General features: G+C 36.0%; 1 protein-coding gene across 9 annotated transcripts in view; it reads right to left on the reverse strand.

Moving 5' to 3' along the window:
- ZNF385B (zinc finger protein 385B) overlaps positions 1-18,309 on the reverse strand; it is a 421,128-nt gene that overhangs the window by 83,568 nt on the left and 319,251 nt on the right. For 8 of the 9 annotated variants that reach the window (XM_034954595.2, XM_034954594.2, XM_034954596.4 and 5 more), the window contains one exon: positions 16,853-16,995. The exons of the other annotated variant lie outside the window; for it this stretch is intronic. In XM_034954595.2, coding sequence (XP_034810486.1) covers positions 16,853-16,995 — 143 coding nt within the window. The remainder of the gene's footprint in view (positions 1-16,852; positions 16,996-18,309) is intronic. 9 annotated transcript variants of the gene reach the window in all.

Genomic DNA, 18,309 nt, shown 5'->3' on the forward strand with positions numbered 1-18,309 from the left:
TACCATGAAAAATTTTTGAAAACACATTTTTGTTGCCTTGATACCCACTGTAATTCAGATACTTTTACATGTAAAGTCATAACAAATATGCAAAAAAACAAAACAAAACAAAAAAACACTCTTCCATGATTTAGAGAAGTTGATACAGAATCCAGACTCATACAAGTGGTAAAACCTGTAGACTAAGAGACACGCTCCTCAGCTTCCAACACAGTCTGTCAGTCTGTGAGATGTCTGCAGAGGATTTTTTCAACTAGCAAGTAGCAAGACAACAACTGATCTCAGAGCTACCACCATCATCATAATCCCAAGAAGAAAGGTAAACTAAAGTAATCTGCATTTTGAAAGTTCTCTAAGGATGAGTACTAAGTACTAGACACCTTTCATCTGGAGACCTTTCTAACAGGTTTCTGCACAGTGTGGTTGGCCTGGAACTTGGTGAGTGAATAGCAAAATGATCATGAGTTACTTCTTTTGTCTTTCAAATAAATACATATGTTGTCTAAGAGCTAACAGTTTTGTGTGAGGATATTACAACAAAATAATGTTTTTCATCTTTTATACTTTTAGAACCACAAGGAGTTACAAATGGTAAAAGTAAAAAAGCTAAAAGCAAATGAATTGGTGATTTCACCATCTCCTTCTCTTTAGTGGAAACCTAGTAATGCTTTCGACAGATAACTTTTAAACTGTTCTGAGTAGAAAAAAAAATTCTTAAGTTCTTCTTCAGACAATAGTTACTTTGTTAATAGGAGATGCCATAAGGTTAGGCCTGGGTACCTGACTGGAGCTGAATGTCTAACTCTCACAGTAGATCCTTGTGTGTAACAAATATGGTCAGTCCAAATGTTAAAATGTTCCATTTTCCTGGCTAGCTCTACATGCCTGGTGACTTTCCATGCTGCGGGGATCAAGAGTGATGCAGCAAAGCTGTAGTTATGCTGCTGGGTAATTTAAGAAGCCACTTCAAAGAGCTTTTCAAAAAGTTCAGTTTAACAAATAAGACTTTCAGTTTATTTCTGAAATGGGTATGGGACTTAATTAAATGTTTACTTATACCTCATAGTCACTAACACACAACACCCAGCAATGTTTTTGGCGTTGATGTTCCTATTTGAGTTTTAAATGAGTAAACTAAATAACTGAAATTCTATCGCATAGGTGTTCATATTCAGGTTTTAAATGCACACTGAAAGGTCTGGTTGGTTAATGTGATTTATTAAAGAAGCCCAGACCACCCTCAACCCCAAATGCAACTGCTGTTTTCAACGTAGGGAAAAAGAATTAAGGTAATGAGCCGGATTATGTCTTCTAAGAAAACTCTGTGCTTTTCTTTGTTTGTTTCCATTCTTGAATAAGCAAATGCTTAGATATGACTGGAAATCTTTAGGGGAGACAGGTATTTTTCCATCAGGATGCTAAGAAAGTTCTTGATAGGGTTTTCATTTTATCTTCAAGATTTGATGTTCCTAATTTTTGGTCAAAGTATACATAAGATTTTAAAGATCTGTAACATCTTTCAAAGATCACGCATAACAAAAAGTTCATATGATATTAGTAGATGCCCTTTTGAAAAAAATATGAGAAAATTATAGGTGTTTCAAGCAAAAGGAAAAACTACCTGGAAATCTTTCAGGGAATTAATAAGAATTTACCTCTATTGTGAATTTTAGTAGCCTAGAAGAAGAAATAAAATGATGATAAGTGCTATCAATATGTTTTGTATGTGGAGAAGTTACTGTCCTCAAAGTACGTATACTTTATACTTCTCAGTGAGATATATTCATATTTAAACAGCAACAACGAATAGCTCAAGACTTATATAATTGACAATAAACTCTATCACCCAAAGATAAATACGAACAAAACTGGTTATAGTATACTATTCTGAGTGATAGGAACAGAAACTAGATTCACCAAGATAATCTAAATAAAATGGGTTGGGTGTTTCCTTATTTAGTATTGTATCTCCTTCGGGTGAAATGAAATGAGAAATATTTCAGGAATACAGACTAAAAAATAATTATTCAGTAGATGTGTAAAATGTGAAATAGAGATTCATTGGAGTGTAGGTCAAGAGAAATGGTTATTCCATAGCACATGTGAAGAGAGATCCATCCCAAAGTTTGGAAGGACAGGCCAAATATCTGAGCTAAAAGACAGTAAACAGTTTTTGGCCTTTTGTTTTCTTTTTAAATAGTGACTTGAAAACAATCCCCCAAATTGTCCTCAAATTAAATTTCCATAACATAAAATTCAGTGCCAAAAATAAATCTGAGAAATATCTTTTTATAAAATAGGATTCTTTATTTTTTAGGAGAGGAAAAAAAGTATACGAGTAACTGAAGAATACTTGCTGATACTTATAGATGTAGTTTAAAAAAACACTGGTGCTAAATCTCCAAATCCAAATAAGGATACAATTGCTTGTTTTTTGGTAAACGAGCTCAAAAATATGTTACAAGGGCTTTCTAAGAGACTAGAGGAATAATAAACTTTCTCGATCTAAAAATCAATACATCTCCTGAACAGCCACATGCATTAACTGACATCCTTTCAAAACCATTCTGTCAAAGCTAAGTTTGAAAGGCTGTTCAGTAACTAATCAGATATATCCTGATGCTGAGGTCCATGACAAAAATTAAAAAGGTGTAACATGAAAAGAAAACTCCTCCAGGCAGGAAGAAGTGCAAAAGAGAAATCTGGACCTTTGAATATATTTCTGTTCGAATATATTTCTTCATTTTGCAAAGCTAAGTGGAAATGAAGCAATTTTCCCCATAATGGGGGCCAACACATTTCTTACCCTTTCACTAAGAAGAAATATGACAATTGAGCACTAGTAAAGCTCTAGACAAATTAACAAATGTGCAGTGTTCTAATCTTAAATATTTTGGGCCCTTAATTCCACTGCCACATAACCGTTACACAGTGGTAAAATGTCAGGGATCATCTACATTTTCAAACTTCAAAAAAAAAATTGTTTTTGTTTAAGCCCCAGAACCTCCCCACCCACCCAAACAAAATCCTAACTGGAAACTCAATAGAATAAAACTCAGTTTTTAGAAACTGAGTTCTGGTGAAAGCAGACAGATCAGGCCCCAGATCTACCAGCCTGATTTTAGTCTTTCTCGCTTGAAAATGAAGAAAGATTTGGAGAATTTTAGTGACTTGTTTGAGCCTCCTCAGGTAACACCTGAACCCAGATCTCCTTCTATGTTTGCCAGATTTAGCAAGTAATAATATAAGATGTCCAGTTAAAGTGGAATTTTAGGGGTAAACAGCAAATAATTTTAAAAAGTATGTGCCAAACATTGCATGGCACATACTGACATTAAAAATGATTTGTTTGCTGTTTATCTAAAACTCCTCTTTAGTCTGGGTGCAGTGGCTCATGCCTGTAATCCCAGCACTTTGGGAGACCGAGGTGGGAGGATCACCTGAGGTCAGGAGTTCGAGATCAGCCTGGCCAACATGGCAAAACCCCATCTCTACTAAAAATACAAAAATCAGCTGGGTGTGGTGGTGGGCACCTGTAATCCCAGCTACTGGGGAGGCTGAGGCAGGAGAATCGCTTGAACCTGGGAGGTTCAAGTGCAGTGAGCCGAGATCATGCCACTGCACTCCAGCCTGGGTGACAGAGTGAGACTCCATCTCAAAAATAAATAAATAAATAGAAATATATAAATAAATATCCTTTTTAACTGGGTATCCTATAGTTAGATCTGTTTCCCCTTCCCTGATTCCCACCCAAGGATGTCACAGTGATATCAATGTTGATTCTACTGCTTATCCTCCTCACAGGCTCACTTTGTCACACTTAACATTTTAGGGCTTTAGCTAGGAAAGTGGTCCTTGAGTGGTTCTGTGGAAAGTTGATAGCAAAAATATTTTATGGCTTCTGTTCATCTTGCTATTGCCCTTTTGTATAAATAGGTATGTGTACACATAATAGCTCTTCTTAGTGGAAAACATTTTTGGTTTAAATTTGTCTCTGCATTTATAGTGTACAAAATATACAATAGTTGTAAAGTAAAATAAAGAACTTTAATAGAGTGCTTCATTCTGCTTTCTGCAGTGATAATTGCTTTATCGAATAAGGCTCTGTTAATGGTTCAGCTTGACATTCAACATTTGTCCATTTGATTTATAATTATTCTCACGTGATTGCAAGGAGGCTATGGTTCAAACCAAAAGTAGTTTAAATTGAACTGTCTTTTCTTCTGAATTTGTAAGGAAATGTAGTTACTTCCAGGCAAAACTATTTCATTTACCAAATTTATTTCAAATATACGCAAAGCCCTCTCTGCCTCTATATGTTCTGAATAGACTAACACATACGTAAGAGAAAAATAAATACAGCAAATGAAATCACCAAGTTAAAAACACATCCAGTTTGCTTATATGTTGGCCATGGATACGGCACCAAGAATTCCTAATCAAACAATGAAGAGAAACCTACATGAACCACGTAGCAAGTTGTCATGAAACATGTCAAGTGTCTCAGTAACATTCACAAAAAGGCTGTTAAGAGGCAAAAATCATTTGTATTTACAATCTATCCACTCCTTATAAAGATTTTCAGAAATGTTTCTGAATTATTCTGCTTTCCTTCCTGAAATTCAGTCTAGCAGGATGCTTGGCCCTTCAAAGTCTTCATGAAACTCATCTGAAATTTTTATTCACCTTTCTGCCTCCCCACAACCTGTAATACTAATTATAATCAGACAAATACCTACACCTGACAACACAAGAAGCTGATATGCCACTTTATTAAAAAGATTTTGTATAATTAGTCCAGAATCACCAAATTTCTGCCTCACAATAGAACAATATCACAATGTCAGTTGTTGGCAGTTATCAAACCACTACAGTTCCATTGGCCCTCCCAAAGCTGAGGTTAAAAGCTGGCCTCTGGAAATCAATCATGCTCTCGGCAGAGGATATCTCAGTGATATGAGAGCTGAAATGGAGACTGTAATCTTTTGTGATTACCCTAGAGGCTGAAGCAAATGTAAAAGGGAGTCTATGAATTGCTGATAATTTCCTGTGATGACCGACTCCAGGAAATTCTGACATTACCCTTGCACTGTAACAAAATGAAGGTTCCCCAGATCCATAGCTTCAAAGAACTCTACATCTGGGTGTCACAATGCTTCTTTAGAAGCTACTCATCCATTAAAGGGGCCAGGCCTGTGAGGCAGCAGCACTCTCTGAAAACAATGGAAGGTCTGATTGCACGAGAAGTAATGAGCTCTATGCTACAGGCTGTCTTTCTACATAGTTCTTTTCTGAGGGAACTGATGTAAGATGTATCAGTTTTACTCCCCCCACCACCTCAGAAGTCTAAAGACTGGTAGATTTATCTGCTGTTCTAACAGCTGTAGAGCTATGAATATCTTAGTCTGTGTAATTTAAAATTTTTTATTTAGGCTGATATTTGCATTCTGAGAAAAAATATTTTTTATGCATATGTACATACCCTTGAGGTCTATATAATACTTTGAGATAGAATCTAAGACTACTAATCTTTTCTGAGTAGGCAGCGAACTTACAATTAGACACCATGCTCGGAGCACAGGTTAAGGGGGTCCTTTTCATGTGATTGGCAATTTAAATTCAGGAAAACAGGTGTGTGGGAGGGGGAGGAGTGGGTAGGGTAAAGGGAGATGTGTAACAGTCAAAGTTCAAGGGATTTTTGGAATAAATTTCTATTATCAATAAATGAAGGATAATTTGATATATTGATTATTATGACTTAGTTTAAAATGTGTTTTAAATTGCCATTTTAACCTAGTTGCAATTTGATTAATGAATAACATGGGAATAAGGGGTCTATATTTGGAAGTCAACAGTATTTTAAAAATATAGCAAGAAACATTATGTCTTACTACTCTATGACAATGTATCATAGGTACACAGCTCTCAGGTTCAAAATGGCATGCAGCCTTTGAAACCTAAATATCACTGGAGGTAAATAGGGAAAAATAGAATCCATTCAAACTGGTTGTGCTTATTCGCAACCTCCACTTAATATATTCTCTTCCAATCCCTGCTCCAAATTCAGCTGCAGCACCTCTGTACTGTTTCCAGGCAGTCAAGTGACTGTGATCTTTAAGTATGCTCTAGCATTATCTCATTCAGCTAACATAAAATGAGCACCTGCTAAGTACCAGGAATAACTATTTTAAACTGGAGTGTTAAGTTCTTAAACTCAAGGTCTTAGCCATATATATGTCTTTAGCATCTACCTTAATTAGGATTGCTCTAATGTACACAGCCAACCCAAGTGATAAATATAAAACTTGGTTTATTTGAGGTAATTAGGAAAAAGAGATAAAAGGGATAGAAATAATAATTAAACTATCAATATTGTAAGAATAGAGCTTTGCTGTTTTAAGTATCCTTTTGTAAACATAATCTCATTTGATATTTATAGGTATTTTAAGTTATTAGAAATAGCATGGGGATATGATATATACTTATAATTTTTTCACAGCCTCTCATTAAATTCCAAAAATTTTCTAAATATTCAGTCATATACCCTCAATTCCTCATAAATATAATAAACTCAAATCTTCATGATGTAAAAATAGGAAGGTATTACATCATGAAAATGAGGAAAACTGGCACAAAGTGACTTTCTTGAGATCAAAGACTATGAGTCTAGACACGAGTCTTCTAACTCCTAGTCCGGTGCTTTTTTTCCCTATACAATGAAGTGAATCACCTACCTTGTTCTCCCCTTTATTCTGGTTTCTGCTTCCCTGGACAGCATGAACAGAGGCAAGCCCAGGTAGGACGGTCAGAAGTTTACTTTAGAGCAAAGTAAGTAGAGTTACTTTTCTGAGGTCCCAAAGAACTCGCCAAATGGCTTTTTGGAGAAGGTAGGATATAGTTGATGAATGAGTGACTGACTAAATAAATAAATGCTACTACTTCCTTCAAAAGGTAAGTGCTTCAAAAATGTACCATGTGATAGCAGTCATTCATAATCATTTTAGCATCTAACAGCTTCAGCTCATTTTGGGAAATGTAGATATTTATGGATTTGATCACACTATAATGGCAATGGACCATCTTATATAGAGAAGTTTGGGTCTACCTGGGAAAAACACAGAAATTAAGTAGGCCCAGACATGTGTTTTGAGAATTACATTCTATGTACCTCTAATTATTTGTAAATCATAAGCCTGTGAAAAATATCGGTATTTTCTATAATACCACTCAGATCTTTAGTTGGCTCAAGAAACTGTATTCACAATAAGAGAAAACAAGTACAGGCTGACAAGATGAATCTATCTCCTGAATCAAATACACTGCAAAGGAGAATTTTCAACTTGACTTTAGAAGCCATGGGAATTATTGGGTACTTAAAAAAATATTTCGCACATGAATAACCTGAGAGAAGTACACATATTTAAGTTCAAGATATAGTATGGTGGAGACCAGCTTTTGCTTTTCTGATATTTAGATTTTTTGTTTTTCGTTTTCAGTGGTAGGGCTCTCTACTAGAATAAATGAGAAGACTCAATTCTATTCTTCAATCTTCTGATTTGCAAAAAGGTCACAACAATGACACATGTAATCTGTTTCATATGTGGGTACATTAAAAGAATCAATATAAAATGTCTTTGAAATATGCTGAATCCCTCTGATACTAGAATTTCATGAAAATGGTATCATTTATATGATTTGTGTCTTTCAAAAATTTCAAGTATCAGAACATAAAAAGGAAGGTAAACCTAAATTGAAAGCAAATCTGTAAAAAGTGTTTTTTCAAGATTCCTACTGAGCTCTACAAAGATGTTGAAACTTCACAGATTGCTAAACAGCACTCCAATTCATCTTTAGCACCCTCAAAAGCAACTATAAAAGTAAAGGAACCAGAATATTCCAAAGCATGTCTCTCCAACCCCCAAGGGCTGTGAGACTTAATTCTAAACACAAAAATCTAGAAGGTGGAAGTAAAAACAGATCTGCGTTGTTGGATGGGTTCGCAAGCTTTTGATAAAAGTTTTTCAGAGGCCACTATCATTGATTAAAATTTATAGAGCAACTAATTTAGAAATACATTTTCTGAGCTGGTGAGAATGTTTTACACAATAATATTTTGCTACTTTTTTGTATTTATTAGGCTTGCCTACCGTACCACAGAGACATAAAGTTTTGGTCACTGACAGAAGCTAAGAATTTTTCTCTTAAAATTTTCCTGTTTCCTCTTGTTCTTTTAATTCTTTTTTTTAAATTATCTGTAGATTTGTTAAGAATATTAGTGTAGAATAAGATAAAAATTTTTAAGAAGAGGGCCCAACATAGACACTTTTTCCAAGTTGACTCTACTCTTGAAAAATGCTGACCTGGGACAGCGCCAAGACTAAAGACTTGTCTTGCCAGAAAATCTGATGTCCCCTCCAAGTACACATAATCCTTGAAACTCTAGCACTGAAGATGAGGCCCCAGAACCATGTGACATTGGGACTAGGATAAAGAAAGGGACATGCAAGAGGACACGGCATGGTGGGTCTACAGATGCTTCTTTTCACAGGCTCCTGAAATTTTACATTCTTTTACCTCATAAAGGACCATCAAAGTCTCAATCTGATATTTTTAGGCAGCTTTTATGAAATGAATTGACTGTTCACTATGACCACAATCCTCTATTATGTTATGGTGAATTATACAAGAGGAAGCAATTTCTATTAGACAGAGAGCAACTTCTGTCTAATTCATCACAATAACCTTTCTCCTTAGCACAATGCCAGGGACATGTAGACATGCAGTAAATGGTTGTGAATGAGTGACTTTTACTAGATGCCCTGAAAAAGCAATTTATTAAAGAGAAAAAAATGTGACTATGCATTATAGAAACATACAATAAATACATACCATATAAATAATATCTGCATACTCTAAAGGTGTTTCAAGAGTAAGTAGAGAAGAGGGAGATTTGAAAACAAAGCCCTTAGTAAGATAAATCTTGAGGCTTTTGAGTAAGGCAAGGGACATGAGTTAAAGTTTAAAAGGACATGTAGTTTGAAAGGGTGAGGGACGGCCGGGATAGGTGGCTCATGCCTGCAATCCTAGCACTTTGGGAGGCCGAGGCAGGAGGATCACCTGAGGTCGAGAGTTCGAGACAAGCCTGATGAACATGGAGAAACCCTGTCTCTACTAAAAATACAAAATTAACCGGGCACATGCCTGTAATTCCAGCTACTAGGGAGGCTGAGGCAAGAGAATCGCTTGAACCTGGGAGGTGGAGGTTGCCGTGAGCCAAGATCGTGCCATTGTACTCTAGCCTGGGCAACATGAGCAAAACCTCTGTCTCAAAAAAAAAAAAAAAAAAAAAAAAAAAAAAAAAAAAAAAAAAGAAAAGGAAAAAGAAAGGGTGAGGGACACAATAGTGCAGATGGTCACTATGTGTTTTTTTCCCATCCATGGTATATTTACATACTTTTTCTCTCTTTCAAATTTAATAGAAATGGGCCGGGCATGGTGGCTCACACCTGTAATCCCAGCACTTTGGGAGGCTGAGACAGGCGGATTGCCTGAGCTCAGGAGTTCGAGACCAGTCTGGGCAACATGGTGAAACTCTGTCTCTACCAAAAAATACAAAAATTAGCCAGGTGTGGTGGCGTGCATCTGTAGTTCCAGCTACTTGGGAGGCTGACGCAGAAGAATAGCTTGAATCTGGCAGGTGGAGGCTGCAGTGAGCTGAGATTGTACCACTGCATGCTAGCCTAGGTGACAGAGCAAGACTCTGTCTCAAAAACAAACAAACAAACAAACAAAAAAAAACAAAAAAAAATTAATAGAAATGTAAAATTTTCTAGGCATAGAAATCAATGCTTAAATATTTGTACAAAATCTTTGTTAGTTTTGTACCACATTTCAAAGATTCCCTATAACTATTTTTTTTTCTAATGATCTGGGGAATGTTGCTGTTGAGTTATCTAAGCCTAACAATAGGCCATCAACCTCTCCCCTCTTCAAGTGATTTTGAGTAACCATGGAAAATTTCATCTTGGCATATTTTAGTTCTATGCACTCCTTTAGAAAACATAGAACAAGATAATCCTTCAATATATTTAAAAGCATGTCACAAAAAATAAAAACTCAACCATATTTTCTTTTTTATTTGACTGGGATAAATGTGTCAGTTCAAGCAGAGTCAGTTGGACATACTAGTATCCTAAGAAATATGGAATACATAATTTTTAATGACAGCAAGCACTATTAGAGTGACGAAGACTCAAAGGGCAAAAATTAACATTTGGGTTGCAAAAGTATTCTACTTAAATTTAAAAATATACAAATAAGAGAAAAATACATATTCAAATGTTTAAATAAAGACTTCATTAAATAGATAAAGATATTAAAGGCAGGGTAAAAAGTTAAATGTCCTAGCTTTAGGTTTCCTTACAATAACACCTCATGGGAAGCATAGCACGAATTAAAAGCAAAGCAAATGTGAATTTGATTCCCAATTTCTTTATTTAAAACTCTCTGATGAATATATTATTATTTATACTACAAGAAAAAAATTTTTTAAAAATGTTCATCAATATTGCCAAACCACGAATGAGTCAGAATCTCAGAGGTTCTAGAATGATAAATGGTAATCATATAAATCATTTCATAACTTGTCATGGATGATTCACAGAATCATACAGTGGTTTGGAACTTTATACTTAGAAATCATCTTTATTCTGTCCCACATATTTGCTCATGTCTCAGGAAAAAAATAATTTCAAGGTAGGCAGTAAAAATCAGATTATTTTTCACAAAATTAAGATTGTTGAGCCTCCTGCAATAAAGTAGTAGTGACTGCCCTTGTACTTGTGCTTTCCTAGAGCAGTTGTAAAAACATGGCAGGACTCACAAAAACATTTCAAATAAATAGGCACATAAAACACCTGCCAATTGGCAGAGAAATTGACAGGTAGCTGTGGTCCCAAGTCAGCTCTTGATTATAGCTATAGCTCTGAACAGTTACACAAATACATATGCATGTACACAATGTGCAGGTGCTAAAAATAAACTTCACTTACTTATTGTCACATCATGTAAGTTGGGTATGTGTTTCAGTCTGCTCAGGCTGTCATTACCAAATACCATATACTGGGTAGCTTAAAAAACAGAAATTTATTCTCTCATAGTTCTGGATGCTGGAGGTCCAAGATCAAGGTGCCAGTATGGTGGGGTTCCGAGTGAGGGCTGTCTTCCTGGGCTTGCAGCTGGCTGCCTTCTTACTGTGTGTTCCCATGGCAAAGAGGAGGGAAAGCTCTCTATGCTCTTCTTATAGGGCACTAATCCCATCATGAGGGCCCCACCCTCATGACCTCAACTAACACTAATTACCTCCAAAGGCTCTATCTCCAGATACCATCACTATCAAATTGGGGGTTATGACTTCAACATATGAATTTTGAGGGGACATAAACATTCAGTTCATAGCAATCTACATATGTAAATATGTCTTATAAATGTACTTACTTTATCATATTAAATTAATATTATCCATCTTGGTAAGTATTCAATTTACTTCAACTCAGAAGAAGTCTCTTCTTAAGGGGAACTAAACACCAAGTATTATCCCAGTTGTTTGTGAACAAAGATGAAAATTTAATCCACAATAAAGGAAATAGGAGACCCTAATTCTAATGTAAGAAACAATTGTGTGTATTTTGGCAGCTCCCGCAACATTATATACAGTCATTAAAGAATGACCATGGATAAATTGGCAAATCTAAAGAAAAATTAATAACAAAAAATGAAAACATCTCTACTAAGATAGAAAAAAAGATTTTTTCTGTTGTTTCTTGAACACTATAAAATTCGGTAACGATTTTCAGTTTGCTGATGTTTCTTGGTTTTTATCTTGCTTTATCAAGTCTGTTTACTTCATTTTTTCCTTATAAGTTTATTGGGCACAAGGGGGTTTTTGTTTTATTTAGTTTGCTTATCTTCTCCCCAAACCCAACACTCTTTACTACCTATATTTTCAATAAAACTCAGTAACTAACAATTTTGTTTTTAACTAAATACTCTTAAAGCTGGGGTCTGGGACAAAGAATGTAGTAAATACTTGCCAATATTCATACACCAGCCAAACAGAGAGAGCTGGGCACTATAGCTGGAAGACAGTTTATAACTATTGCCTTTAGATTAAAAAACAGTGACAGTTTGGCCAGGCGCAGTGGCTCACTCTTGTAATCCCAGCACTTTGGGAGGCTAAGGTGGGAAGTATCACCTGAGGTCGGGAGTTGGAGACCAGCCTGAGCAACATGGAGAAACCCCATCTCTACTAAAAATACAAGATTAGCCAGGTGTGGTGGCGCATGACTGTAATCCCAGCTACTTGGGAGGCTGAGGCAAGAGAATCGCTTGAACCGGGGAGGCAGAGGTTGCGGTGAGCCGAGATCCTGCCATTGCACTCCAGCCTGGGCAACAAGAGTGAAACTCTTTCTCAAACAAACAAAAACAAAACAAAACACCAACCAAACAACAACAACAACAAAAAAAAAAAAATCACAGTTCTCAGGAAAATATAAATTAAGTTAAACACTTGGGCTTATCGCCTAGTCTTAGAAGGGACTCATAAATGTTATTATTCTCTTTAATAGATGGGGGAGTATGAACATTGAAAACCAAGGAACTGGGACCCTTTCCTCTCTTCCAAAAAATGTTGTTGAGCACCTGTGTCAGACACCCATCATACTAAAATGAATAAGATAGAGCCCCTGTCCTCAAGGATCTGATGTTCTAGTGAAGAAGACAGATTAACAGGTAATTAAACTATGGTGTGACAACTGCTATAATTAATGTAATCTGGGGCTACTTTGGAAACACAAAGAGTGGGACTTAATTCAGACTTGAAGAGTCACAGAAGACTTTCTGGGAAGGAGGTGATATCTAAGTTGAACTTTGAATGACACATAGTTGAAGGTGGGGTAGCAATGGTGAAAATGAGCATTAGTGGGTAGCCAGGCACAGGCTTTGGAATATTAAGATCAAGATCTTTAAAACTTTATGTTTTGGTCCACACAGGCTTTTACCTATAAATGACTCAAAACTGTGCCTCTGTAAAGTACACTGCTGAAGCACAGAGTTAACATCATCATCCTCCAAGCATGTGTCCTTGACATGTACTCCATCATAAATCATCAACGATTCAAACTCCATCTTCCTTATCATGTCTCTTTAAACTCTGCTGATACAAAGACTAAAATTTTTTGCTTATTTTTACATACATACGCATTGAGAGAGATTCTGTCAGTTGTGGTGCATAAGGCAAGGCAACCACTAAAAGAACACCATGAAGCATATTTCTTCATCAGGTACAACTTAGCATAGAACAGGCATCTATTCTATTTTGGAATACAATAAGATCTCATTTCATTCTTGCTATGTTTATCATATAATGTTATCATACTTCACTATAAGAAAGAGGAAAACATTAAGTTTTTAAAAATCTACTTAAAGAGAATAACAAAACATCAAACCTCCAAAACTTTCAACCATGGTCTCAGAGCATAGTGTTTTCATTCTTCTGATAATAATTATAAGATTAAAATTGACCTCATTTCTTATATTTGCTAATATTAACCTTAGTTAAAAATAAAACGATAAGGTAGATTTCACCTAGTTTTCAAAGAACAAGTGGACAATTGAGTACAATATACTTTAAAAATTTGCCAACAAGAAATTATAGCTGTTTTTCAAATATATTCTGCTTCGTGTTCTTTGTAGAGGTCTATTATACACATTCAAAAAAACCATTTCCTCCTTCTAGTTAATGATTCTGCTGAAAATTGCCTTCCACACTTCCAGAAAAGAGCACAAAGATTTCTGATTGAGCTTTGTTCACAATGAATGAGGTGGGAGGTGATATGGGCCAAAAGACTCAAGGACGTAAAGAGCCCGAATATGAATTTTGAAGTTAAAAAGATTCTAATTCAAGTCTCAGTTCTTCCTTCAATAACTCTCTTTCTTCCTCTAGACAATAAGAGTAATAATGACTGCCTGCCAAAGTGTTTCAAGGTCTAAGTACTTTGAGAGATGTAAAACATCACAAATATACAATAATCCAGTATACTTATTAGTGGTGATGTAATAGTGTTTTCCTAGGAAAATGTGGACAATAACTTTCATGACATTCCCTTAGGTATTCTATTGGGTGAGTTGGACACTAGAATGGAAATGTCTGTAGGAAAAGAATTAAGAGTAATTTAAATTGCAACTCACAGGGAAAAATCATAGGTCACCCAATGATCTCATAAATTTATTTCCTGCAAGATGATAAAGGGTGCCACTTGGAATGACTTAATATTTAATACACTACTAGAAGTGCTCCTGTTTGATAAATGCCACACATGTAATATAGGGAGAGTAAAATAATTATTTCATGTAGTTCTTTGTGGTATTCTTCACCTTAGCCAAATAGTATTTTTATTTGAAAATTATGTCTATATTCTTCCAAGAAGGAAAAAAATGAACTTCTATTAATATAATTATTCTTTGGGTTTTCTCAAATATATCATAAGATTAATTGCTGTGTACAATTAATCAAACAAACCAAATGACATGTTAGTGCATCTGTACCCTCTATGCAACATGAACAAACATTATGAAATTGTAATTTTATCTTTAAAAATCCTTTATGAAGGTATTCTCTCCATTTTTGTTTTACAGCTCTTCAAAACAGAGAGGCAGATATAACACATTTTGATAACAAAAAAAGTGACTAACAGATTAGTGCTAATCATATGATTGCAATTTAAAAAAAAAACTGTGACTGGGTACCTTTTAGGTATATGTATAACATACTTCCAGAAGGAGATTAGAAGGATGGATACCAGTTGCTGACCACCTTCCGCTAGTGAAGGAAGTAAAAGTATGTGCAGGGGTATGGAATATGACTTTCTAATTTTACCTCAAATACTAAAGTTTTATTTGAATTTTTGGAGTAAGTATTCATGTATTATTTATGTTAAAAAAATAAATAAATAAAGAGGTCAGCACAATGGCCCACATCTGTAACCCCAGCACTTTGGGAGGCTGAGGAGGCTGAATCACCTGAGGCCAGGAGTCTGAGAACAGCCTGGCCAACATGGTGAAACCCTGTCTCTACTAAAAACACAAAAATTAGCCAGGTGTGGTGGCAGGCACCTGTAATCCCAGCTACTCAGGAGGCTGAGACACAAGAATCACTTGAACCTGGAAGGTGGAGGCTGCAGTGAGCCAAGATCGTGCCATTTCACTACGGCCTGGGCGACAGAGCAAGGCTGTCTCAAATGAATAAATAAATAAAATAAAAAGTAAAAGAAAATAAAATAAAGAGAGGTGAGCCACAGTAAGCCATTTATGACTACTTGCATCATGAATGCTGCTTCCTGACAGCAACTAGACTTCAGCAATGGTTATAAATGCTAACTTCCAAAGGCACATTAATCAAAACACAAATACCTCATAAATGTTCTATGAAGTATAGCTTAATTCAGTTATGATTGGAATGTGTCACACATGTTTGAATAGACGATACCACTGGCATCCTCAAGTTTGCATTCTCTGAAATGGCGTAATGTGGTGTTCTGGGATGCAGCGGGTGGATCAATGAAACCAAGGCAGGCATGATTTATCCTATTGAGCCACTCCACTGCTCTAGGAACAATGCTCACCTTTTGTAACTTTTTTTTTTTTTTTTACCTGTTTGACTTGTCTCTGAAAAACTCAAAGAAGACAAAAACATTTAACTGTTTACTCACTACATCAAGGCCAGTGCTCTGTAAAAAGTTGGCTGATGCCCTACCCGCTAATTACCTTCCAACACTAAGCCCTGACAGAGGGCCTGTCAGCAGATTTTATTGACAGTCCTTAAGGAAAAATCCTCTTGCTGTTTTCACTTCATACAGAAGATAGGTTTGCAAAATGAAACATTTGGCAGTACTTCAGATGCTTGCTGTCTGGTGTTGTTGATAATGCAATTTTTTTTATTACAGCAGCATTTACAATGCTGTATCATTAATGTAGACCGTCATGCCCCAACTAACTGTATTTAACAATCAAGCAGACAATGTATGCATTCACCTGAACTGTGAACCTTTTATTTTACTATAAGGTTTAGAATCTGGCTACAGATTGATTTTATGCTAAATTATATTGTTGAAAGATGTCATGCTCCACTTGACACACCTACAAATGTTTTTCATTCAAATAAAAGAAGGTCAGCTGAGCTGAAGCACATCAGTAATTATAGGTAATTCACTAACACTTATCCTATGTTTTAAAATGTCAAAGCGTCTTGCAGATAACTAGTATGTAGATTTAAAATGAGTGTTTTTCTTTTTCTTAATAGAGTCAAATTCACGTCATCTGCAATAGCCCCCAAATAGAAATTTTCTTTGTGCAGGATTCACATTTTATCTAAAGTATCTCCCAAATAAAAATGCAGCCAGAGAGATAAATCCTACAGTCATTTTTTTTTTCTAAGAGAAGGGAAAAATCAATGAGTCTTGGTATCTCTAAATTGTATTCCTGAGCATGTGAATAACATCCCAGAAATGATTATGTTCTAAAGCCACTGGAAATTCTATGAAAATTGTGCAACACAACAGGTGAAAATTTTTCAGAAAATATTTTCTGTGGAAATATTTGTATAATAAACATACTGGCTATTGTTTGGGCTACTCCCATGGGTGAAGCATCATCTTTCATAGCACAACTGAGCAGCATAACCAATATATGGTCTAAAATTACACACTTTGGAAACAGGCTGTATCTATTGACTATTCACAAATGTAATGAAATTGATGGAGGAGGACACAAATAAAATAGAAATGAATTTACTCACTGTGTTAAAATTTGGAAAGAGCCCAACAGCAGAACTACTGTCCACTGGAAAAGACATAAATGGTTTGATATCCAGTGAAGGCTGCATCATCAGGGTAGGTGTGCGCACAAGAGCAGGAAGGGTAGTAGTGTGGCATGTACTGCCTGCCAAGAACAAAACAAAAATGAATTCAATTTCTTGCTCACATCCATCTCCCTCCCAAACCTACAGTGCAAGAACAAGTCTGTTGCGCTGCAACTTGCAAGCAAGAGAGTTATGCTGTAAGCAAGCAAATGGCACAGGAGTAGTAAACACAATAAAAAGGATCTTCCTCCTCATTATCCAAGACAGTGGTGCACAATGCTTCCCTATGGGCAAGGGCTGAGGGGTGCTCAGATTCAGCCAGGACACCTAGTAGACAGATCCTACTGGCAGGAGGGTCAGACAGAATGAGAATGTCCTGTTGGCCAACGCTTTGCCTCTGACTCGCCAAAAGTGCAGGAGAGAAGAGGGGAGGAACCCCTTGAAGCCAGACACTCTTTGCTATTAAGAATTACTGAATGGCTAGTGGACAGGTTTTATGCAAATCAGAGATAAATATAGGGGTTTTACAAGAAAAAGAAAACTTGAACCTGTATAGTTACTGTCTGCTCTCAAAGTTATGATTCAACTTGTTCTCTTAAAAAAAAAACAAACTTTCTGAAAGTTGCTCTCACTTTGAAGTAAATGGGTAGTCTAGACATTGGATAGTTAAAGACTAAAAGGGTTGATTATGGCTTGGCTTCAGACAGGGTGTTGGGGGACAGGTAGTAGTTAGGACAGGGATTCAAATTTTTGTCTTCAACTTTTTATTTCTAATTTGTTTTGTATTATTGTAGCAAATATCCTTTTTAGCAGTTAAATTAACTGTCACCTCTATTTGTTTTGTTGACTATTTTTAAATTTTGTTTTAACTTTTGCGGGCACATAATAGGTACCTACATTTATGAGGCACACAAGATATTTTCATACAGGCACACAATGCATAATAATCACCTCAGGGTAAATGAAGTATCCATCCCCTCAAGCATTTATCCTTTCTCTGCATTACAAACAATCCAATTATACTCTTTTAGTTATTTTGAAATGCACAATAAGTTATTGTTGACTGTAGTCAGCTTGTTGTGCTATCAAATACTAGATCTTATCCATTCTAACTATATTTTTATTTTTTTAATTTTAATTTAACTTTATTATTACTATTTTTAAAGACAAGGTCTCACTCTGTCACCCAGGCTGGAGTGCAGTGGTGTGATCATGGTTCACTGTAGCCCCGACCTCCCTGGGCTCTGGTGAGCCCCCAACTTCAGTCTTCCAAGTAGCTGGGACTACAGGTACACGCCACCACACCTGGCTAATTTTTGTATTTTTTGTAGAGATGGGGTTTTTGCCACATTGGCCAGCTGGTCTCGAACTCCTAGGCTCAAGCAACCCATCAG

This window comes from Pan paniscus, chromosome 13 (assembly GCF_029289425.2).
Source record: "Pan paniscus chromosome 13, NHGRI_mPanPan1-v2.0_pri, whole genome shotgun sequence".
Classification (NCBI taxonomy): Eukaryota; Metazoa; Chordata; class Mammalia; order Primates; family Hominidae; genus Pan; species Pan paniscus.